Raw genomic sequence first — 18,722 nt, forward strand, 5'->3', positions numbered from 1 at the left:
TTGAAGAGAGGTCATCGAGCTCCCTTTTTTTTGTGTTTTTTCTAACGGCCCACTTATAGAAATCTTTTAAATAAGATGCATTAAATGACCACTAAGATTCCTAAATGAAACAAAAAAGAATTACCAAATTAATTAGGAAACAACTAAAATAGAACAAATTTTGGTTACAAACTTGGTTGTAGTCAATGAATATAACTCTAGTTAATAGTTTTTTCTATTGGATGTGAATTTTGACAAATCTACTATTGCATTATAATTTTTTTTTTTTTTTAATATCCTCTGTGTTTGCAGAATTTTCAGAAAATCAAAGATCAATAGCTATGTTATCAATCCTTCCTAAAAAAGAAAGAAAAATAGCTATGTTATCAATCAAGTTTTTTGCAGTGGTGCAGGGCCCAAGAGCTCATTATCTATGTATATATTGGGCGCCTAGGGCCCAATCCAAGGACAAAAGGTCGTCCGAGGAGGAGTGAGCATTGTTAAGGGAATCCATGTTAGTAAATGAGAAAGTTGATTTTGGTCATAAGGGCCCAGGAGGGTGGGCTAAGGATGAATACCTCCTCGGCTAACCAAAGCCGAGGTCTAGAGAGATGGTCTATCGTCCTGGGAACGTTCCAGGTAATTCTGTTAGTACGGATAAGTATTATAGAAACATAGGACATGGAGAAGTCCTAAAATATCTAAGGAGAAAGTTGCTACCATCGCATTAAATGCTCTGCATCTAACCCTCTAACCGCATTAATGTGGAAGTGATACCTGAACAGTGGTTTTCAGCCTTACAGCTACTACATAAAAATTTTAGGAAGGTGCTGATGAGACAAGTATCAACACCGACCATCTGGCCTACACGTGGAGGGTAAAGATGAAAGGGGAAGAGAGTATAAAAGGAGAAAGAGGCAATGAGAGGAGAGGATCAAGAAATTAAGGGAAAAACACTGTGGCAATCCAGAACTATATTTGTAATCAAACTTGAGAGAAATATACAAGAATTGATCTCCTCAGATTGTGCCGAAGACGATTTTCTTTAGTTCAAACTTGTTCATCTTTATTCTCTTGTCATCTGAATCCACTTTAGTAATTATTTGATTCATTAAAGCCCAGTTTTCCAACCAACTCTCTACAAATTCATTGTTTTGGGCTTTTTGGGCCTAAGTCCATTCACCTTTTAGGCTAGGAACTCAAATCTGGTCCTTACATTTTTAAATTTCAAATTTTTGTAGTCTAAAATTATGAATCAAATAATAAATTACATCTAATTTGTGAGAAATTTGTCATGCATGTTAAGAACATAAATAACATGCAATCTCATTATTAAATTTTTTAAATATGTAGTTATGTTAATTTTTTTATTGGAAGTTGTAAAATAAAATAGTTTGGCATCGTGCGCCTCTTTTACAGTCTATTCAAGTAATAAATCTAGAAATTGTCAGCTTAATCCTACTTCAGTTGAGCTACTACTGAAATTGAACTAACAACAATCTACACAGATAAACAAAAAATAGGACTTTATTCTATGTGTCCCAAAGAGAGCACCCTATCATCTAAATTTGAACCAACTCTTGTTTGCCCCTATACCAGTTAATCTCCAGTTAGGGTCTTGAGAAATGAATGGAAACTTGGCTGATTTGAGTAAAATTTAAATTTAACTTTATTCTATTCACAAAAAATTTAAATAAAAAAAATTCCTCCTTTTCTCCTCTTTATTAAAACTAGTTATATAAGATAAATTTTTTTTTTTTTTTTTTGGGTCCAAATAAGATGTTTAAAAACCATGTGTAATGGTCAAATCATAATTTCTTCTCTTTTTAGATAAGTGAAATGAAAAATTATAATTTCTTTAGTTACCAAATAAGTTGATAAAAGATTATCCTAAACCATTAAATTTATATATATATATATATATATATATATATTAATATTTAGTGTTGTCTATAATATGTTATCAATTCAAATTTTGAGTATATTTGAACATAATAAATGTCAACTCTTGGAAATTTCAATTCTTGCAACTTAATACTCTTAGAAATTCTCTGTTACACATTCACACTCACACTCATGAAAGCGTTAGGGTGGACACTGATAAGTGAGAACTTTAAATTTGTTCTGATAATGGGTTAAATAGATTTTAATTAAATTTTTACCGTTAATCTTTGTTTCTATCTCAATTGAAGAGCTTATTTGCAATTGCAAGTCTATGCATGAGTACGCACTATGCTTGAAAAAGAGGTTCAACATATTTTAGAGAATGGCATGCACATCACATTAGAACACTTGCAAAGCCCTATTATATGCCTTTTGAGCTTTGATCAAATAAACATTTCTTAACCATTTTCAGAATCAACTGTTCATGTTGATAAATTGAACATAAAAGGCTTTTTCACATTTAGAACTACCAGATCACTTATTATGCTGAGCTGGCAGTCTCTTATTGGTTGGGACTACAAGATTAGCATGTTGACCTTGTAGTCCCGACTACTACACAATAATTTCTCCTACATATTATATATATATATATATATATATATATCATTTTTTTTTTTGATGAAAGACGATAACATTACAAAACTAAAAACCAAAACAAGGTTCAGTACAAGACCTGATGAAAGACCTCCCACTGAGATCTCCCTCAAAAACATCTAAAATGTCCATAGGCGGACTATCAAAAATAAGAAAATCAGCAATTAAACTAAAACTCATCCTAGCTAAGCCATCCGCACATTGGTTAGCTTGCCGGAAACAATGCTTAATACGGACGTTTTGGAAAAGAGAAATTAGATGCCTACAATCATCTAAAATAGGAGAAATAACATTATTAACATAACCTGTATTCTGAAGCACATCAACAATGGCCTTGGCATCCATCTCAACTTCAAGACTGCGGATGTTTAAGTTGCAGCACAGTTTAAGCCCCTCACGCAGCCCCCACATCTCAGCAGCAAAACTACTAGTGATCCCAATGCGCTTGCTAAAACCCGCTACCCACTGCCCATCCTCATTCCTAACCACTCCCCCACAACCAGCCAGGCCGTGAGGCTCACTGCAAGCCCCATCTGTGTTCAGCTTCCTCCACCCAAAGTCAGGTCTCTCCCACCTAATGCTCCTTAAGACTCTACGAGATTGCAATCTAGGGGCAGCCACACAATGCACATACTCATTAGCTTGATACACAATATCTAAAGCCAAGTTAGGACTCCGACCTTTCCTATTGAAAACAATATCATTTCTACTCTTCCAAATGGACCAAATAGCAAAGGGGAAAACAATTTCCCAAGGGATACCGGAATTATGCATTTTGCCACGTTTCCTAACATTCAGAGACAACCAATCCACCACATTCTCATGCCAAAACTCATGATTAGCAGCCGTGACCCCTAGCTGGTTCCACACATGTTTCAAGTGGGAGCAATCCCTCAAAGCATGCAAAATAGTCTCCTCCCCATTACAGCAAACAGGACACACTTCATCTTGAACCACTCCTCTCCTTCCAAGGCAAACTTTAACACCGATACTATTGTGGGCACACAACCAAAGAAACATTTTAATTTTTGGCAACACATCTGCCTTCCAAACCCAGCTGCAAGAAAGAACAGTAACATTTGCGGACTCCATTGCCATCCCATAAGCGCTTTTCACATTAAAAGACCCATTAGGTGATCCGGACCAAACCATCTTGTCCATGCCTTCACCTAAAGTTGAGATGGGAATTGCACAAATCAAACCCTTAACTTCATCTGGTAATTCAAAAGTTAGTTTCTCCCAATCCCACCCCACATCAAGCATAAAATCTTTAATTTCCAAAAGATTGGCTTCTTGGGAGATAGGACCTTGAATCAATTTTCTAAGGGAACCCCCATTAGTCCAATTGTTATGCCAAATATTCAAAGAGCTATTCTTTGTCACCAACCATCTACAACCTTTATTAAAAGTGTCCATCCCTTTCTTCATAGCAGCCCAAATAGATGAACAAGGAAGTTTGTCCGCATTTATCGCTACTCTCCTCCGGTTATTGCAATACTTCAACTTCAAAACCTTTGCCCACGGAGCCTCACCCTCCGTATGAAATCTCCAGTTAAGCTTGGATAAGAGGGCTACATTCCTACCTTTGGCTGTTTGCAGCCCCAAACCCCCTTCCTCCTTTGGTTTAGTCACCTTCTCCCAACCAACCCAATGAATCTTCTTGGCTGTGTTTGTAGACCCCCAAAGGAAGTTCCTATTAACTCTATCCAATCCTTCCAGAACCCTTCCCGGAAGATAGGAGCACTGCATAATGTACGACGGGATGGCAGCTAGAGAAGACTGAATGAGAACTCTACGGCCCGCCAAAGATAAAAGATTTGCCTTCCACCCGGACAATTTTTGCTTCACTCTATCCAAAATAAAGTTATAGTCATGCGAGGAGGAGCCCGGCTGCTTTAGAGGAAACCCAAGGTACTTACCAAGATATGGCGTAGATGCAAACCCCAAAATATCACAAAGGGATTCTCTAGTATCCCTATCCACATTTGGAGAAAAATAAACCCTTGACTTAGCTTCACTCACCGTTTGGCCAGACATACTACAAAAAGTATCCAAAACATCTCTAATGGTTGAACAATTAACCCCATCAGCTTTAGCAAAAAGAATCAGATCATCTGCAAAGAAAAGATGCGAGAAACTAGGGCCCCTCTGAGAAGCCTTCACTGGCTGCCATAACTTCTCACTACACTTCTCTTCAATCAGCTGCCCAAGAAAGTCCATACAGATGATAAACAGATACGGAGAAATCGGATCCCCTTGTCTTATACCTCTAGAGGGAAAGATTGGGTCAAGAGCTTCTCCATTGAATAAAATAGAAGTAGAAACTGTAGACACACAACTCATAATAACATCTATGATGTCCATAGGAAGATTAACACGAATCAGCATATCTCTAATAAAGCTCCACTCTAACTTATCATAAGCTTTTTCCAGATCTATCTTAAGAGCCATATATCCGGTCTTTCCCTTCTTTTTCCCAAGGGAATGAAGCACCTCTTGGGCAATAATAACATTATCAGTCCCTTTACGACCCGGCACAAAGGCCGTTTGCATAGGAGAGATGAGTTTGTCTAGGTAAGGCCGCAACCTTGCCACAATAATCTTAGTAACCACCTTATACACTGTATTGCACAAACTAATTGGCCTATAATTCCCCAAAGTTTCCGGCCCCTGAATTTTTGGAATCAAGGCAATGTGGGTACTATTCAAAACCTCTGGAACTCTTCTATCAGCAAAAATCTTCTGAACCTCTTCAATCACAGAGTTGCCCACGGTATGCCAGAAGTTTTGGAAGAACCCCGCATGGAGGCCATCCGGCCCCGGAGCTTTGAAAGGCTTCAAGGACCAAAGGGCTGCCTTTACCTCCTCTCCAGAAGGCCCCCCACTTATACTTCCCTTCTCCAACTCCGAGAGTCTAGGCTGCCATTGCGAGCCAACGGGATCCATCCTAGAAACAGAAGATAGAGAAGAAACGAAAATCTGATCATAGCCACACCTAATGAAGTCTTTTATCTCCCCCTCCTCAATAATCCACTCCCCCACTGAATTCTTTATAGCCATGATTTGGTTCCTCTTACGCCTAACCAAAGTTGACACATGATAAAAGGTCGTATTACGGTCCCCTTGAATCATCCAATTCACCCTAGATTTTAAAGCCCACAACTCCTCCTCCTGTCTCAGCACAAGGTCCAGCTCCCTAAGAAGCTCATCTTCCAAATTAACCAAAAACTCCGATGGGCGTAAAGCTAGAGATCTTTGAATACCATTCAGCCTCGACATCAAGTTCTTTTTCCTAGTGAAAATATTCCCAAATTGATTTTTATTCCACTCCATCGCCTTCCGAGTAAAACAATTAATGGCATTCACCAGCCCATCATTCCTTTCCCATGCCTGATGCACTAAAGGAAAAAAGGAAGGATCCAACATCCAGCCAGTTTGGAACCGAAAAAGCCTACTCCTCCCATTTTGGGTTCTCGGCTGCAACTCCAGGAGCACAGGACAATGGTCCGAGTGACACCGAGTCAGATGAGTTATTTTTGCATCAGGGTACAAAACACACCAGTTCGGGTTAACAAAAAATCTGTCAATTCTCTCTTGGATCAAAGCTTGAACCCTCCTCCTATTTGTCCAAGTGAAACGGGGACCCGCGAAACCAATATCCATCATATTACATTTATCCAAACACTCCTTGAACAAAAGGGACCTATTTACACTCACCCCCCTACCCCCAAATTTATCCTCACTAAGGAGAGGTTCATTAAAATCACCAGCTATAACCCAAGGCATATTATGTAAATCAGCCACATTCATCAGATTATTCCACAAAATTTGTCTTTCATCATTCCTAGGACTAGCATACACAGCAGATAATAACCAGCTAGTGTTTGTGAAACGTACCTTTACCTCCGCATGAACCTCCTGCTCAGTACTTGCGAGTAAGGCTAAATCAACTCTGTCAGCATTCCACAGAACCCAAAGACCCCCTGCATAGCCAATGGAGTCAACATGGAAAGCTCCATCAAACGGCAACAAATTCGTGATCTCCCTAGCTCTATCACCCCCTATACGTGTTTCCATAACAACCAAAATTGATGGGTTGAATTTCTGCACCAAATCAGTAACACGCTTCCTAAAAGAGGGCTTAAGAGCACCTCTACAATTCCAAATGATAACATTCATAATAAAATTATTTACAAAGAAAGGGGCAATTTTAAAACTGAGACTTCTCAACCCCGCCTCTAGCTTCAAACTCCATCCCCTCCGCCTCACAATCTTCCATAGCACATTGGCTAGAGATATCTGAAACCAAACCTCTCCCAACCGCTTGAATATCTCCATTAGAATCGGAGTCTCCGCTTGAAGGCAGCTCCCTAAGCTCAACACTAGCTCCCATACCGATCTGCTCATCCACCACATCTCCTTGAGTAGTGAAAACTGAAGAAGCCCCAATAAACTCATCAGCCTTGCTCGGAACTTGGCCAGGACAAAAACCCAGCTCTCCGGAGTCACCCCTCGACGATCCCGCACCGGCAGTGAAACAGACACCATCACCGCCACCCACACCACCGAAACTGAACTGCTCATCACCCTTTCCGCTTTGCCCCTCAACTCCAACCAAAACGGCGCAACCCTGAGCTTGCTTGAAACCGGATCGGTTAGGACAGAGCGCCCTACCGGCGCTGCCTTGGTCACCATTTTGAGATTTTTTACGAGCTGCCCCTTTCTTTCCTTTGACTGATGAAAGTCTCTGTGAACTTGGAAAAGCACTGGACCGGTCTACATCCTGACTTGAAGCTTTCCTATTCAACATCAAACGTGGGCTTTGTTGGATGTGGGCCTTGTCCTCCTGCCTAATGTTTTGGACCACAGAGGCAAAACGGGCCTTATCCACAAAACTGGGCGATATCTTCCTCTTAGACTCTCTATTAGACCCATCAATCCCAGCAGCCCGAACTGCATCTCCCTTCTCCACGTATTCATATGATCTGGTATTTAACACACTCCCTTGCCGTGGCAAAGTCCCACTACTTCTCAACGGTTTTGTACTATTTTTTCTGCGCTCTACTACAATCCAAGGCCCGTACACCTCCTCCCGCACATCCACCTGCTCAGTACTTTGCTCAGAGTCACGCACCACACCACTGGTCCCCTCCCCACGCCTTGCTTCGTCAGGACCATGCGCAAACCGTGAGCTAAAACACGTCTCACCCGCCTCCTTCATTCCGGCCTCCGAGTACGACGGTCCTTGCCGGACAACATGAGGGCAATGCTCCTTGCTATGACCTAAACGGCCACACTCAAAGCACATTTTTTGGATTCCTTCATAACAAATCTGTTGCTCCAGCTTCCCTATCATAATAGCAGTAGCTAGAGGTTTTTCCACATCAACTTGCACACACAGCCTTGCAAACCGACCTCTAGTTTCCGACGCCGTAAAGGTATCTATACGGAGAACATTTCCAATAGCTTTCCCAATGAGCTGCAGCGCCTCTGCATTGTAATATTCAATGGGAAGCTCATTTAATCTAATCCAAACAGCGATGGATGAAACACTTGCTACAGAGTAGTAGTTTTAAACACAAAGCCGTTTATCTTCTTCAAGATTCGGCCAAGAAAACCCTCACCCGCCATTATTTTCTGTTTTGCTTTCTTTTATGGAAGTATACTATCTGTTGTGTGAGTGAAATGATATATATATAGCCGGATTTTAAGCCATATATATATCATTTCACTCACACAACAGATAGTATACTTCCATAAAAGAAAGCAAAACAGAAAATAATGGCGGGTGAGGGTTTTCTTGGCCGAATCTTGAAGAAGATAAACGGCTTTGTGTTTAAAACTACTACTCTGTCTGAAAATGTCGTGTCAAAGACTACTCATTCATCTGACGCTCCTATCATTGACAACGTGTTAGAGTATTTTATCAGAGGGAAGCGCAATATTGTATATCGAAGACTTCCAAATACGAAATTGTTCTCGGACAACTAACTGTAACTTTGACATGGAAACCAAAAGGGGTCCAAATTCTTGGACCTGAACTCCTAAAGTTGGGAAATCAAACCGGGAATGAAAGATTAAGAAACTTGTGTCGTGAAATATTCAGAAATTAGTCGAATATTCAGGGGGGCGTTCCAATTGGTGGTCTTGATCTTGAAGAAGAAGAACATGCAGCTCCCACAAATGCTGAGAGTTAGAAGAAGCAACTTAGACATTCCAACAGAATTAAAGCGTTACAGACAAGGGAACAAGATCATGTTCGCCCTCAATGGGGGAAGCAGGAGCGAAAATTGGTTTACTCAGGAGGACGTTCCTATTGGAGGTCTTGATCTTGAAGAAGAAGAATATGCTGCAGCTCCCACAGACGCTGAGAGTCAGAAGAAACAACTTAGACGTTCCAACAGAATTAAAGCGTTACAAATAAGGGAACAAGATCATGTTCGCCCTCAATGGGGGAGCAAGAGCGAAAATTGGTTTACTCAAGAGGACGTTCCTATTGGAGGTCTTGATCTTGAAGAAGAAGAATATGCAGCTCAGCTCCCACAGACGCTAAAAGTCAGAAGAAGCAACTTAGACGTTCCAATAGAATTAAAGCGTTACAGATAAGGGAACAAGATCAGGTTCACCCTCAATGGGGGAGCAAGAGCGAAAATTGGTCAAACTCAGGAGAACGTTCCTATTGGAGGTCTTGATCTTGAAGAAGAAGAATATGCAACTCCCACAGACACTGAGAGTCAGAAAAAGCAACTTAGATATTCCAACAGAATTAAAGTGTTACAGATAAGGGAACAAGATCATGTTCGCCCTTAATGGGGGAGCAAGAGCGAAAATTGGTCGATTCAAGAGGACTTTCCTATTGGAGGTCTTGATCTTGAAGAAGAAGAACATGCAGTTCCCACAGACGTTGAGAGTCAGAAGAAGCAACTTAAACATTCCAACAGAATTAAAGCATTACAGAAAGGGAACAAGATTACGTTCGCCCTCAATGGGGGAGCAAGAGCAAAAATTGGTCGATTCAGGAGGACGTTCCTATTGGAGGTCATGATTTTGAAGAAGAAGAACATGCAGCTCCCACAAGCTTGAGAGTCAGAAGAAGCAACTTAGATGTTCCAACATAATTAAAGCGTTATAGATAATGGAACAAGATCACGTTCGCCCTCAATGTGGGAGCAAGAGCGGAAATTGGTCAATTCAGGAGGATGTTGAAGAAGAAAAACATGCAGCTCCAGCTCCTACAGACCCTGAGAGTCGGAAGAAGCAACTGGGGAGCAAAAAGGTGCAGAACTCAATGGTAAAGTTTCTTGTTCAATAAGAGTAAGGGAAGTGTAGCTAGCTCAAGAGAGTAGTACGTAGTGTCGATCAGTCTCCTTTCAATCAAGCAAAATGGACCTTTTTGTTTTCTTGATATTTTTTTTCACTCTTTTCGTAGATTTTAGTTCGATGTATGATACTGAGGGTTACAGATTGGCCATTTAGTTTAGCTAAGGAAAATGGTGTTTTTTTTTTGTCAAAAATGGATTCTTCTGATATATGATGAAAATTGAAGATTGTTAACGCAAGAAATGTAATCAATTTCATTTAGACAGAAATGTTATGCTAATTGTTATTGTTACGTTGTTGTTGTTGTTGTTCTTCTTGTTCTTCTTTTAATGAATGCTTTTATTTATTTAACCAATTTAATTTTAAAATAACGACTTCCCTGTGGGAGCTGCATGTTCTTTTTCTTCAAGATCAAGACCAGCCAACTCTTTGCCCAATTTTTTGTTAAAATGCTAATTTTGTTTTAAGCTGATCATTTTTGCAATGTTTGGGACATAACTTCGTAGACATTTTTTTTTTCCACAACTGAAGATGTGATTGGTGTAACAAATTGTTTTTTATGATTCAATAATACAATTATTGGAGATGGTGATGCAAATATATATATATATATATATTATATAAGAGATGAAGATTTTTAATTCTAGAAATCTTCGTTAGAAACACCTTAAAATACCAATTGTGACAAAAGATTCTTGGCAATAGTGAACTAGAGTTAACAAACATAAAAGGTGTAACGTACATTTAATTTAATCTTCCAAACTCCCGAAGTTTTTTCTTAAAAACAAATTGAACTAATTTTTTTTTGATAATTACAATAAAGGAAGGGGAGTTGAAACTTGGATATTTTCGTTGGAAATACAAGAAAGTGCTGGTTGAGCTACAAATCTCTTAGCAAAATTGAGTTGATATTGAATTTTGGAAGGCAACCCTATCAAGCATTTGACTCCCTCCGAATTTGTTTTAGAGTTGAATTTCTTGTTGATTTTTTTGGTCTGGGTTTGTGCTGAATCGCGCCCATGTCAGGGTTCATTAAAATCATGAATCCTGATGCTTCACTATAAAAAGAAAAATAAAGATTTGATCCCCATCACAAGCAAGACAAAGGAAACGTCTTCATTCAAATAACTTATATGTATATTCTGCTACAATATAATTACTTAATTTAAAGCCACAGACCAGTTCTTTTTCCTCACTTCCCCACTCAACATAAGGTTACACAACTCAGGATTAGATCCATCAAAGTGATTGCTTGACGCGCATGTGCATGTGCATACTCACGCACACCAGAAACATAACTTGAACATATGCGAGAAAAGCTCAAAAGGTGATAGTGGCTATTTTTAATTACAAAATTCTTTATTTATGTAAACATCACTCAGGAAGACAAACTATTGTGTGAATATACAAGCATACAAATCAAGTAGTACCAACATACCACCACACTGCACGAATCTCTTATTCACCAGCAAAGAAATTTCTTTTTCTGCACGACAAACATGAACACAATCATCAGTTAGCACAAGACTACAAGAGGTGTGAAGAAAGATTTCTAGTGTAGATAGAAACAAAATCTTAAAACTTACCCTTAACTTGGCTTCTTCCTGTCTGTCTATGTATGCTAGAAGTTCTTCCTGCCTCATTAAAGCTTCATGCAAAGCCTGCTCAAGAAGAAGCATATAAGATCACTAACAAATAGGCAGTAACTGAAAATGCACAAAATGAGAACAAAGATGAACCACACATATTAAACATGTACTCATTGCTAATATAGGCCGATGCCAAATATTTAAAATATGAGACCAAGTAAAAAATTGGCTAGCAGATCCAAGGATGTTGTCTAAATGTCAGCAGATAGCCAGTTCTAAAGCTTTAACTGTTTAACTCAAGTAGCAATCTGCTACATGTAATTACTTGTCAGCATAGACAATTGTTACAGGAATAAACACTTAATCTAAACTAGTCTAATTCAGTTTCATATTCAGATATCTATTGCCCTAGGGATTGGAAATACAGACTCAGAGTAGTGGCAAGTATTTTGAGCTATGGAGCACAGTGCATGACTTTCAAAGTAAAGAACATGAACAAACAAATCATACTATTTATTCACATACAAGCCAGAATTTAGACTCACAAGTAACGGAAGTTATAGCTCCACATCAAGTCACCATATTATGATTTTAATACGCCGCTAGCTTTTTAAAAAAAAAAAAAAAAACATGTATACCACACAAATCACCATATCACAATACTACCGTCACTAGGTTGGCTTGAAATTATCAAACAAGGTAGTCACCTTTTTTGTTGCAATTAACTCTGCTTCCAATGCATCCACACGGCAAACAGCAGCGTTCAACAACTCCGCTTTCTCATAAGGCATCTCAAATGGCTTTGCCTGTAGCATGTCTACTTTCTCCTCAAGCTCACCCAACTTTTTCAAAGCAGATGAGAGGAGTTCTGCCTCTGTAAACCCTGGAGCAGGTGAAGGGGGGCGGTAATCCTCCTTGGGATTTGATTGAACAGTCAAATCAGGAATGTTGCAGGAATTATCAGGCACAGTGTCAGGAAGTCTCTTAGTCACCTGAAATGCCTTGGAATGTACTAGAGTAAAGAGGGTAACAAAGAAGACCACCAGTGCAGCCCAGAAGCGAGTGAAAATTCCTTCTGGGCTCTTTTCCATACTTGGCAGAGAGGGTGTCCCTGCAATTGTATTCAATAGGTGATGACAGGAATTCCTTGTTTCTCTCCAAGATTATTTAGTAGCATGAAATATATAACGTAGATTAGAAAATATAATGATAGCATATGAACAGTGCCAAAAGCCAATAATTTTCTTCTTCTTTTATTGGGAGGAAGGGGTGGGGAGGGGAGAAGAAACTAAAATTATGATGATCAAATATATTTTTATTTTTTTTGCATTCATGTATAATAATACTATTTATGACACCACAAAAATTATGATAAACATAATCAAACATACAAATTCAAAGCAAAGTTTGATACAATATAAAATAGAAAAAAAATGGAAAAAGTACTTTTGATAATTTAGCAAAGAGCTTGAATTGAAGCACTTGTATGATGTATCTCATCACAAGTCTTAAAGTAGAGACGAGCAATACAGCCAATGCTTAAATAGTTTGTTCTTTTCCACCTAAATGATAAGTTGGACATAGTAATTATATCAATGATGAATCAATATAGTAATTGGTATAATAGCTTCATGATGATAGGATGGTGTCTTTAGCAGAATGAAAGTGATTGATTTTGGACCCCATAAAAATAGTTGTACTCTTAAAAAAGAAATAGGGTACATTATACCAATTTCCCCAGAGGTTTTACGAAATGACACTCCACAAAAGTTTCAAGAAATGACACTCCCACCCTAAAGGTTTTATAAATTCAACGGATAAGTCTATCCCCTCTCACGTTGATACTCCCATCAAATAGAATATTAAGTAAGGAAAGTAACAATGTGAGAAGAGATAGATTTGTCTATTGTATTTTATTAAATCTCAAGGGGGGAGTGTCATTTCTTGAAATGTTTTGGGGGAGGAGAAGGGGGGGGAAGAAGTGGCATTTTGTGAAACCCCAAGGGAGGTTGGCGTAATTTTTTATAGGTAATTTGTAAAATATTTTTAATTCGGATTGGATCCTACACAAGTACACTCTTTGAAAGCCTCTTACCACACTAAACTGTATATACTTATTTTCCAAACCTTTCGGCGAGCCATTCCACACCCCCCCTCCCTCTCCCCCATGCTGCATATGAAGACCAGGCTATACAAAAAAGGTTCAAGAAGGAGCAATTAGATTCTGACCTCTGGAAGCATATGGCTCTGCACGCGAGACTTGTTTCTCACATCCCACATCCACTGCCTTGTCAATCATGGGAACGTATTCATCATACTCCAAGAAGCCACCAGCAATACGCCCCTTACCAGCGACCCTAGCCTAAATAAACATCAAAGCATATCAACTCTGAAGTTTGATGACCTCATAATAATGTTTAAAGGAATTTCCCGCGTAAAGATGTCAATGAAATACTGAAGCATTGATTTTGTAATTTTACTTTAGCAATTCATTTATTTTCCCCTTTTGTTTGAGTAGGACTGAAGCACCCAAAGCTATACTCATGTATCATGCTATCATAGATCTCTGGTTTTTATTTTTATTTTTTTAAACTCAGAAATTTTGAGTTAGCCAGTATCTACTATTAATTCAATGCTATTAACGAAGCATACATGAGACTCAGAAATTTTGAGTTGGCCAGTATCGACTAATAATTCAATGCAATTAACAAAGCATACATGAGTACTAATAGTTTTTAGAATGTCAATGCTTATAAAAGTGTGTGTCAAGTATTAGTCTTAGTCATCACAACACATCATAACCCGGGTAGATTAGGAAATTAGGAAATAAATAATAATCAGTCATACAATGAGTAACTTTGCCAATATAGATTTCTCCAATTTATTTGAAAGTATTCCTTACTGTTACCCACAGATATATTAGTGTGTGCAAATAAATAAGTTCTTTATTTTTTTGAAAGAGTTTCAAGTTTCAACTAATGGCGTCCGCTCCTGATGATAGCTTTTATCATTAGATCAAGACACCAATCAGTTTTTGGTATAAGCGGGGAATGAACCTCAGATCTCTTATTTAACCATTAAAGATTTTACCAGTTGAGCTAACTGAAACTCACAATAAATAAGTTCTTTTAACTTAAAATATATACACAAGTCCCTCTAATTTAAAATTATATATATATATATATATATATGAATGAAAGCACCATTTGTTATCCAATGTACAATCAAATAAAAAAGCACAACGATAAATGATTAACATGCTACCTAAGAATCTAACTGGCAAAACAATAGGATGATACATATGCTTTTTAAAACGGTATTATTTACAGAGGCAAAGACATCTAAAAAAGTATTTTCTGTGATCTATCTATGACCATGTTAATATCTACAAAGAAGCATATTAATCCGTGCGTCCAAAAGGATGCAAGAACGGCCTACATAGGAAATTCCTTGTTGTATTGATGGTAAGGCTCTTCTCACCTAAAGTGAATGATAACCAAGTTTACAATCTGAGGCAAACTGGCTAGAAGCCTTTTTTATTGGGAACATCTAACATATTTAAGAAACTTGCAAGTAAAGCTGGATTTGCTAATCAGGATGTGTCTCAGACCAATCATTCTTAAATAAAACACGATTATCAATTACAAAAACTTACTTCTTCACGGACAGGAGTCAACCTTGGTTGTAAATAACCCCTATTTGCTTTGGGAGAAGTAATTTCTTCTACTTCAGATCCTGAATCTGCAGTAGACGTGTCACTATATCTTCTCTGAATCAACAACATGATAAAAACAACATTAGAGACTTGATTTCTGATTGTAATCATAAAGCTCAGCTTCCACAGTGCAGACCAACCATTGGATAATGTGGCTTGTCACTAGCAACTACCCCTCCCTCATTGGTTGAAACTGTTACTATTTGTCTAGAACAGAGGGCTTCACCATTAAGAACCATCTACACACATACAATCATTTTGTTTGAGCCATATGTGAAGTACAGTTGCCAAGGAGATAAATAAGAAAAGTAGTGAAACAAAAGCTAAATAACTGAACACATCAACAATATCAAGATAAGCACCAGACCTTTAATATGTCTGGATCTTGCCATGGCCCTTTATCTGACCTCATGCAACCTCCCTGATCTGCACAGGTACAGCTACCACCCAGAAAATCTGGCAACTCACTGTACAAGACCCATTATATATAAACTTTTAGTCATGGTGAAAAAAAATGTGTAATATAAATTATAAAATAAAACAGAACCATCATATCCACAACCTCAAAGCCAAATCCAATTACCTTGAATCAATTATTTCAAGTAATTTGCTCTGGTACTTGTTCCCAAGGACCTAAGAGAAAATTCCAATATCGGTTAATCCTGTAGGTAATTTCTGAACACTTTAAAAAGTAAATGCTTCATTGGATATAAAACGGCAAAAATTTAACATATCCTTGAACATACATGAATCTTTGTAGTTGTTCTGGGATCAAGAAAAGTTTTCACCGTATTCCATAGAAGCTTAAAACCAGGGCCAGCATTAATTATAAACATCCGGTAAAGTGTCTGCAGAGATGTGGTTTACATGTTAGAACAAAAGGTATGAATGTATATTACTACAGATCTCCTTAATATCAGAAGCTAATTTAAGGGTAGTAAAAACTAATATGACATACTTCAGGATAGTTGTCATTATCAATCTTCTGCAGCCGCATGATGAGTTCTCGTGCAGTCTTGGTTAGGTTTTTAAAACCCTGAAATGTAATAAGTCATACAAATAAGACAGGAATGTCACCATGCAAAACCAAATAAGGTGCCAAGAAAACTTTAGATACTAAAATAAAATAACAAACATACAATGCCTTGAGCATCTAATATTGTTGTACTTGAATCAATGTGTCTCTTTGCAGCTATTGAGCAAGCTGGAAACTTAATTATAAAACATCGTTCAAAACCCTGCACATGGTATCTCAAATACCGTTCCAAAGTAGTCACTTGCATAAGCTTGTTAGGATCAATTTTTCCCAATCTCTCAATGTATATGGGTCTTCCCTCCTTATCCACACCGTGATAACCCTGAGGGTAGTGTTGTAGAACTTCATTTAACTCAGTAAACTCAAAATCCTGAAGGAAAAAAAGCAAATAACAAAAAACATCATATCAAAGCAGAAATATTTCAGTATTTACTGCAAAACCCAAAGAGAGGGTCACAACTCAAAAACATTGCCTCAAAATGCAGGAAAATCATTTACCTCCAAAATTGTGTCCGTACCAAAGTCTTTCCTCCATTGAATCATGTTAGCCCACATTTGCTTTGCTTTCTCAATGTCAAACCTCCTTGCTTTCAAGAATCTGCAACCATAAAGCCCAACAATGAAAACTGTACAGATGTATGGTATAAGCTGAACCTGCTATATCTCGTCTTTCAAGAGGCCAAATATATATAAATTGGTTAAAAGTACAAACACCAATATGCACAAGACTATCATCAATTAAAAAAAAGAACTTGATATGATATACAGAGTATATAGAAATTCAAAAAAAAAAAAAAGACAGGCAATGATCAAACACCAATGCCTGGTAGTTCAGGTTACATATTGAGTTACATGTGACTGCATGCAGAGAAAATTATTGAAAGAGTCTTTAAATAGATAATATAGAAATTTGAAGATAAAAGGACAAGGCATGATTAAACACCAATTTATAGTAGTTAAAGCTGGCACTCAGGAGCTTTGACTAGAAGGCAGAGAACTGATGAAGGCCACGGCTAGATAATGTCATTCCCAGCAAATACAGCCTAATTGAGTAAGATAGAGGAAAACACTAACCACAACCGCACAATTCTTCAAAAAAACTAGTCAAGTTGCAATTAGAGCTCCTCGAAATCATTTATATAGCCTAGTTTGAACTAGTACCTGCTTGATGTGGAACTTAGTACACACCCACACAACCCACATTCTATTCAATCTAGACAATCTGGGGCATCACAAAAGGCCACCATTATGTTGTGGTAACAAATCAAGTGGCAGGATTTTACAAATGGCTTCTCAATAAGCTTAAACAAGGGCATATTCTAATGGCAAACCCAACAAGTCCCATAATGCAGTCCTTATAAAAACTTCAAGGCAGAAACAAGTACAGAAACAGAATTTATATAAGAATAGAAAGAGAGATCACCTCAACAACATGTGGTAATCATCGTGTCTTGGAGGAAGCAATTCCTCCAAGATAAGTGCCTGTCGAAATGCATCTACAACCTGCAGCTCCCCAGCGTCCCGAACATCCTCAATCGACACGCCACTCTTCTTCCGGCTCCTCTTCTTCTTAAGAGAGTGTCTGAATTTGCTGGATGCATTGATTGCTTTCTTCTTTAGACTCGCAATTCTAGTCCTCTTGTCATCCTCAGAGTTTTCAAAATCGGATTTCCGTTCTTTTCTTTCGTCATGGCCCCCAGAAAACCCCTCAAAGCCTAAACAAACATTTAAAAAAATAAATAAATTCTTTAATCAATCCCTATAATAGGCTGACTAATATGAAATTCATTGCAAAATCCTAATTGTCAAAGGTTTTGAATTCGTTTTTTGATAAGTAAACTAAAGATTCCTGGTTATCAATAAGACGACTGAAAATTGATATGTCATCAAGATATGGTCAAGAATAAAAACTAGACAAAGTTCTAATTGGAATCAAATTTAAAAAGATTAGAACATCTATATTTACGTTATCAAATAGACAAAATATATTGACCATTCTGAGCCACAAAAAGAACTAGTTAATTAAAAATATTCAACAAAAAAAAAAAAAATGAATTGAAAACCCTAGAATCCACAAAAACTAGTTAATTACAAACAATCAAAAAGAATTCAAGAATTACATGAACAAATCAAAAAAATCAAAACAAGTATTTTTGAGGAAAAGAGATATCAAATGAAAGAACAAGAACATGAACATGAATATGAATACTCACAAGGCCTTGCGAAGCGATCTAGTGGACCCGACATGTTGAATTTACAAGGTTTATCGGATCAAAAAAAAAATATATATATATATATATAAGAAAGAAATCGAAGTCAAAAACCAGAGAGCATGTTTGTTTTGATCAAAACTGAATCGGTTGTTGGTCGGAGCAAAAGAATACGAGACGACGTGTTTAGTAAGGTTTTGGTGTTCGTTGGGGGAAAATTCTTATGCGTGTAGTTGAATTCGAAGTTCGAAGTAATGAAAAGGAAACAGAAACACAGAGAGAGAGAGAGAGAGAGAGATGCTAATATTAATGAAATGGAATTGTAAGTTAATACT

The 18,722-nt window shown here is 37.8% G+C and overlaps 2 protein-coding genes across 3 annotated transcripts; both read right to left on the reverse strand.

Moving 5' to 3' along the window:
* Positions 1–2,565: 2,565 nt before the first annotated feature.
* Positions 2,566–8,148, reverse strand: LOC126694664 (uncharacterized). Its single transcript, XM_050391043.1, has 3 exons — positions 8,142–8,148; positions 6,735–8,007; positions 2,566–6,670 (listed from the first exon to the last, which is right to left on the reverse strand). Exons 1-3 carry the CDS (start codon positions 8,146–8,148, stop codon positions 2,566–2,568), a joined length of 5,385 nt encoding a protein of 1,794 aa, XP_050247000.1.
* A 2,784-nt stretch (positions 8,149–10,932) lies between these two features.
* On the reverse strand, positions 10,933–18,692 carry LOC126712291 (phosphatidylinositol/phosphatidylcholine transfer protein SFH8-like). Of its 2 annotated transcripts, XM_050411563.1 has the most exons (14): positions 18,391–18,692; positions 17,601–17,892; positions 16,676–16,775; positions 16,281–16,547; positions 16,100–16,177; positions 15,888–15,989; positions 15,725–15,774; positions 15,509–15,608; positions 15,282–15,380; positions 15,082–15,195; positions 13,656–13,788; positions 12,134–12,537; positions 11,424–11,498; positions 10,933–11,323 (listed from the first exon to the last, which is right to left on the reverse strand). In XM_050411563.1, exons 1-14 carry the CDS (start codon positions 18,422–18,424, stop codon positions 11,300–11,302), a joined length of 1,872 nt encoding a protein of 623 aa, XP_050267520.1. In that variant the 5' UTR covers positions 18,425–18,692; the 3' UTR covers positions 10,933–11,299. The 2 variants fall into 2 exon arrangements, with proteins under 2 accessions (XP_050267520.1, XP_050267521.1); XM_050411564.1 differs by lacking the exon at positions 15,282–15,380.
* Between the last annotated feature and the right edge of the window lie 30 nt (positions 18,693–18,722).

This window comes from Quercus robur, chromosome 2 (genome assembly GCF_932294415.1).
Source record: "Quercus robur chromosome 2, dhQueRobu3.1, whole genome shotgun sequence".
In the NCBI taxonomy this organism is placed as follows: Eukaryota; Viridiplantae; Streptophyta; class Magnoliopsida; order Fagales; family Fagaceae; genus Quercus; species Quercus robur.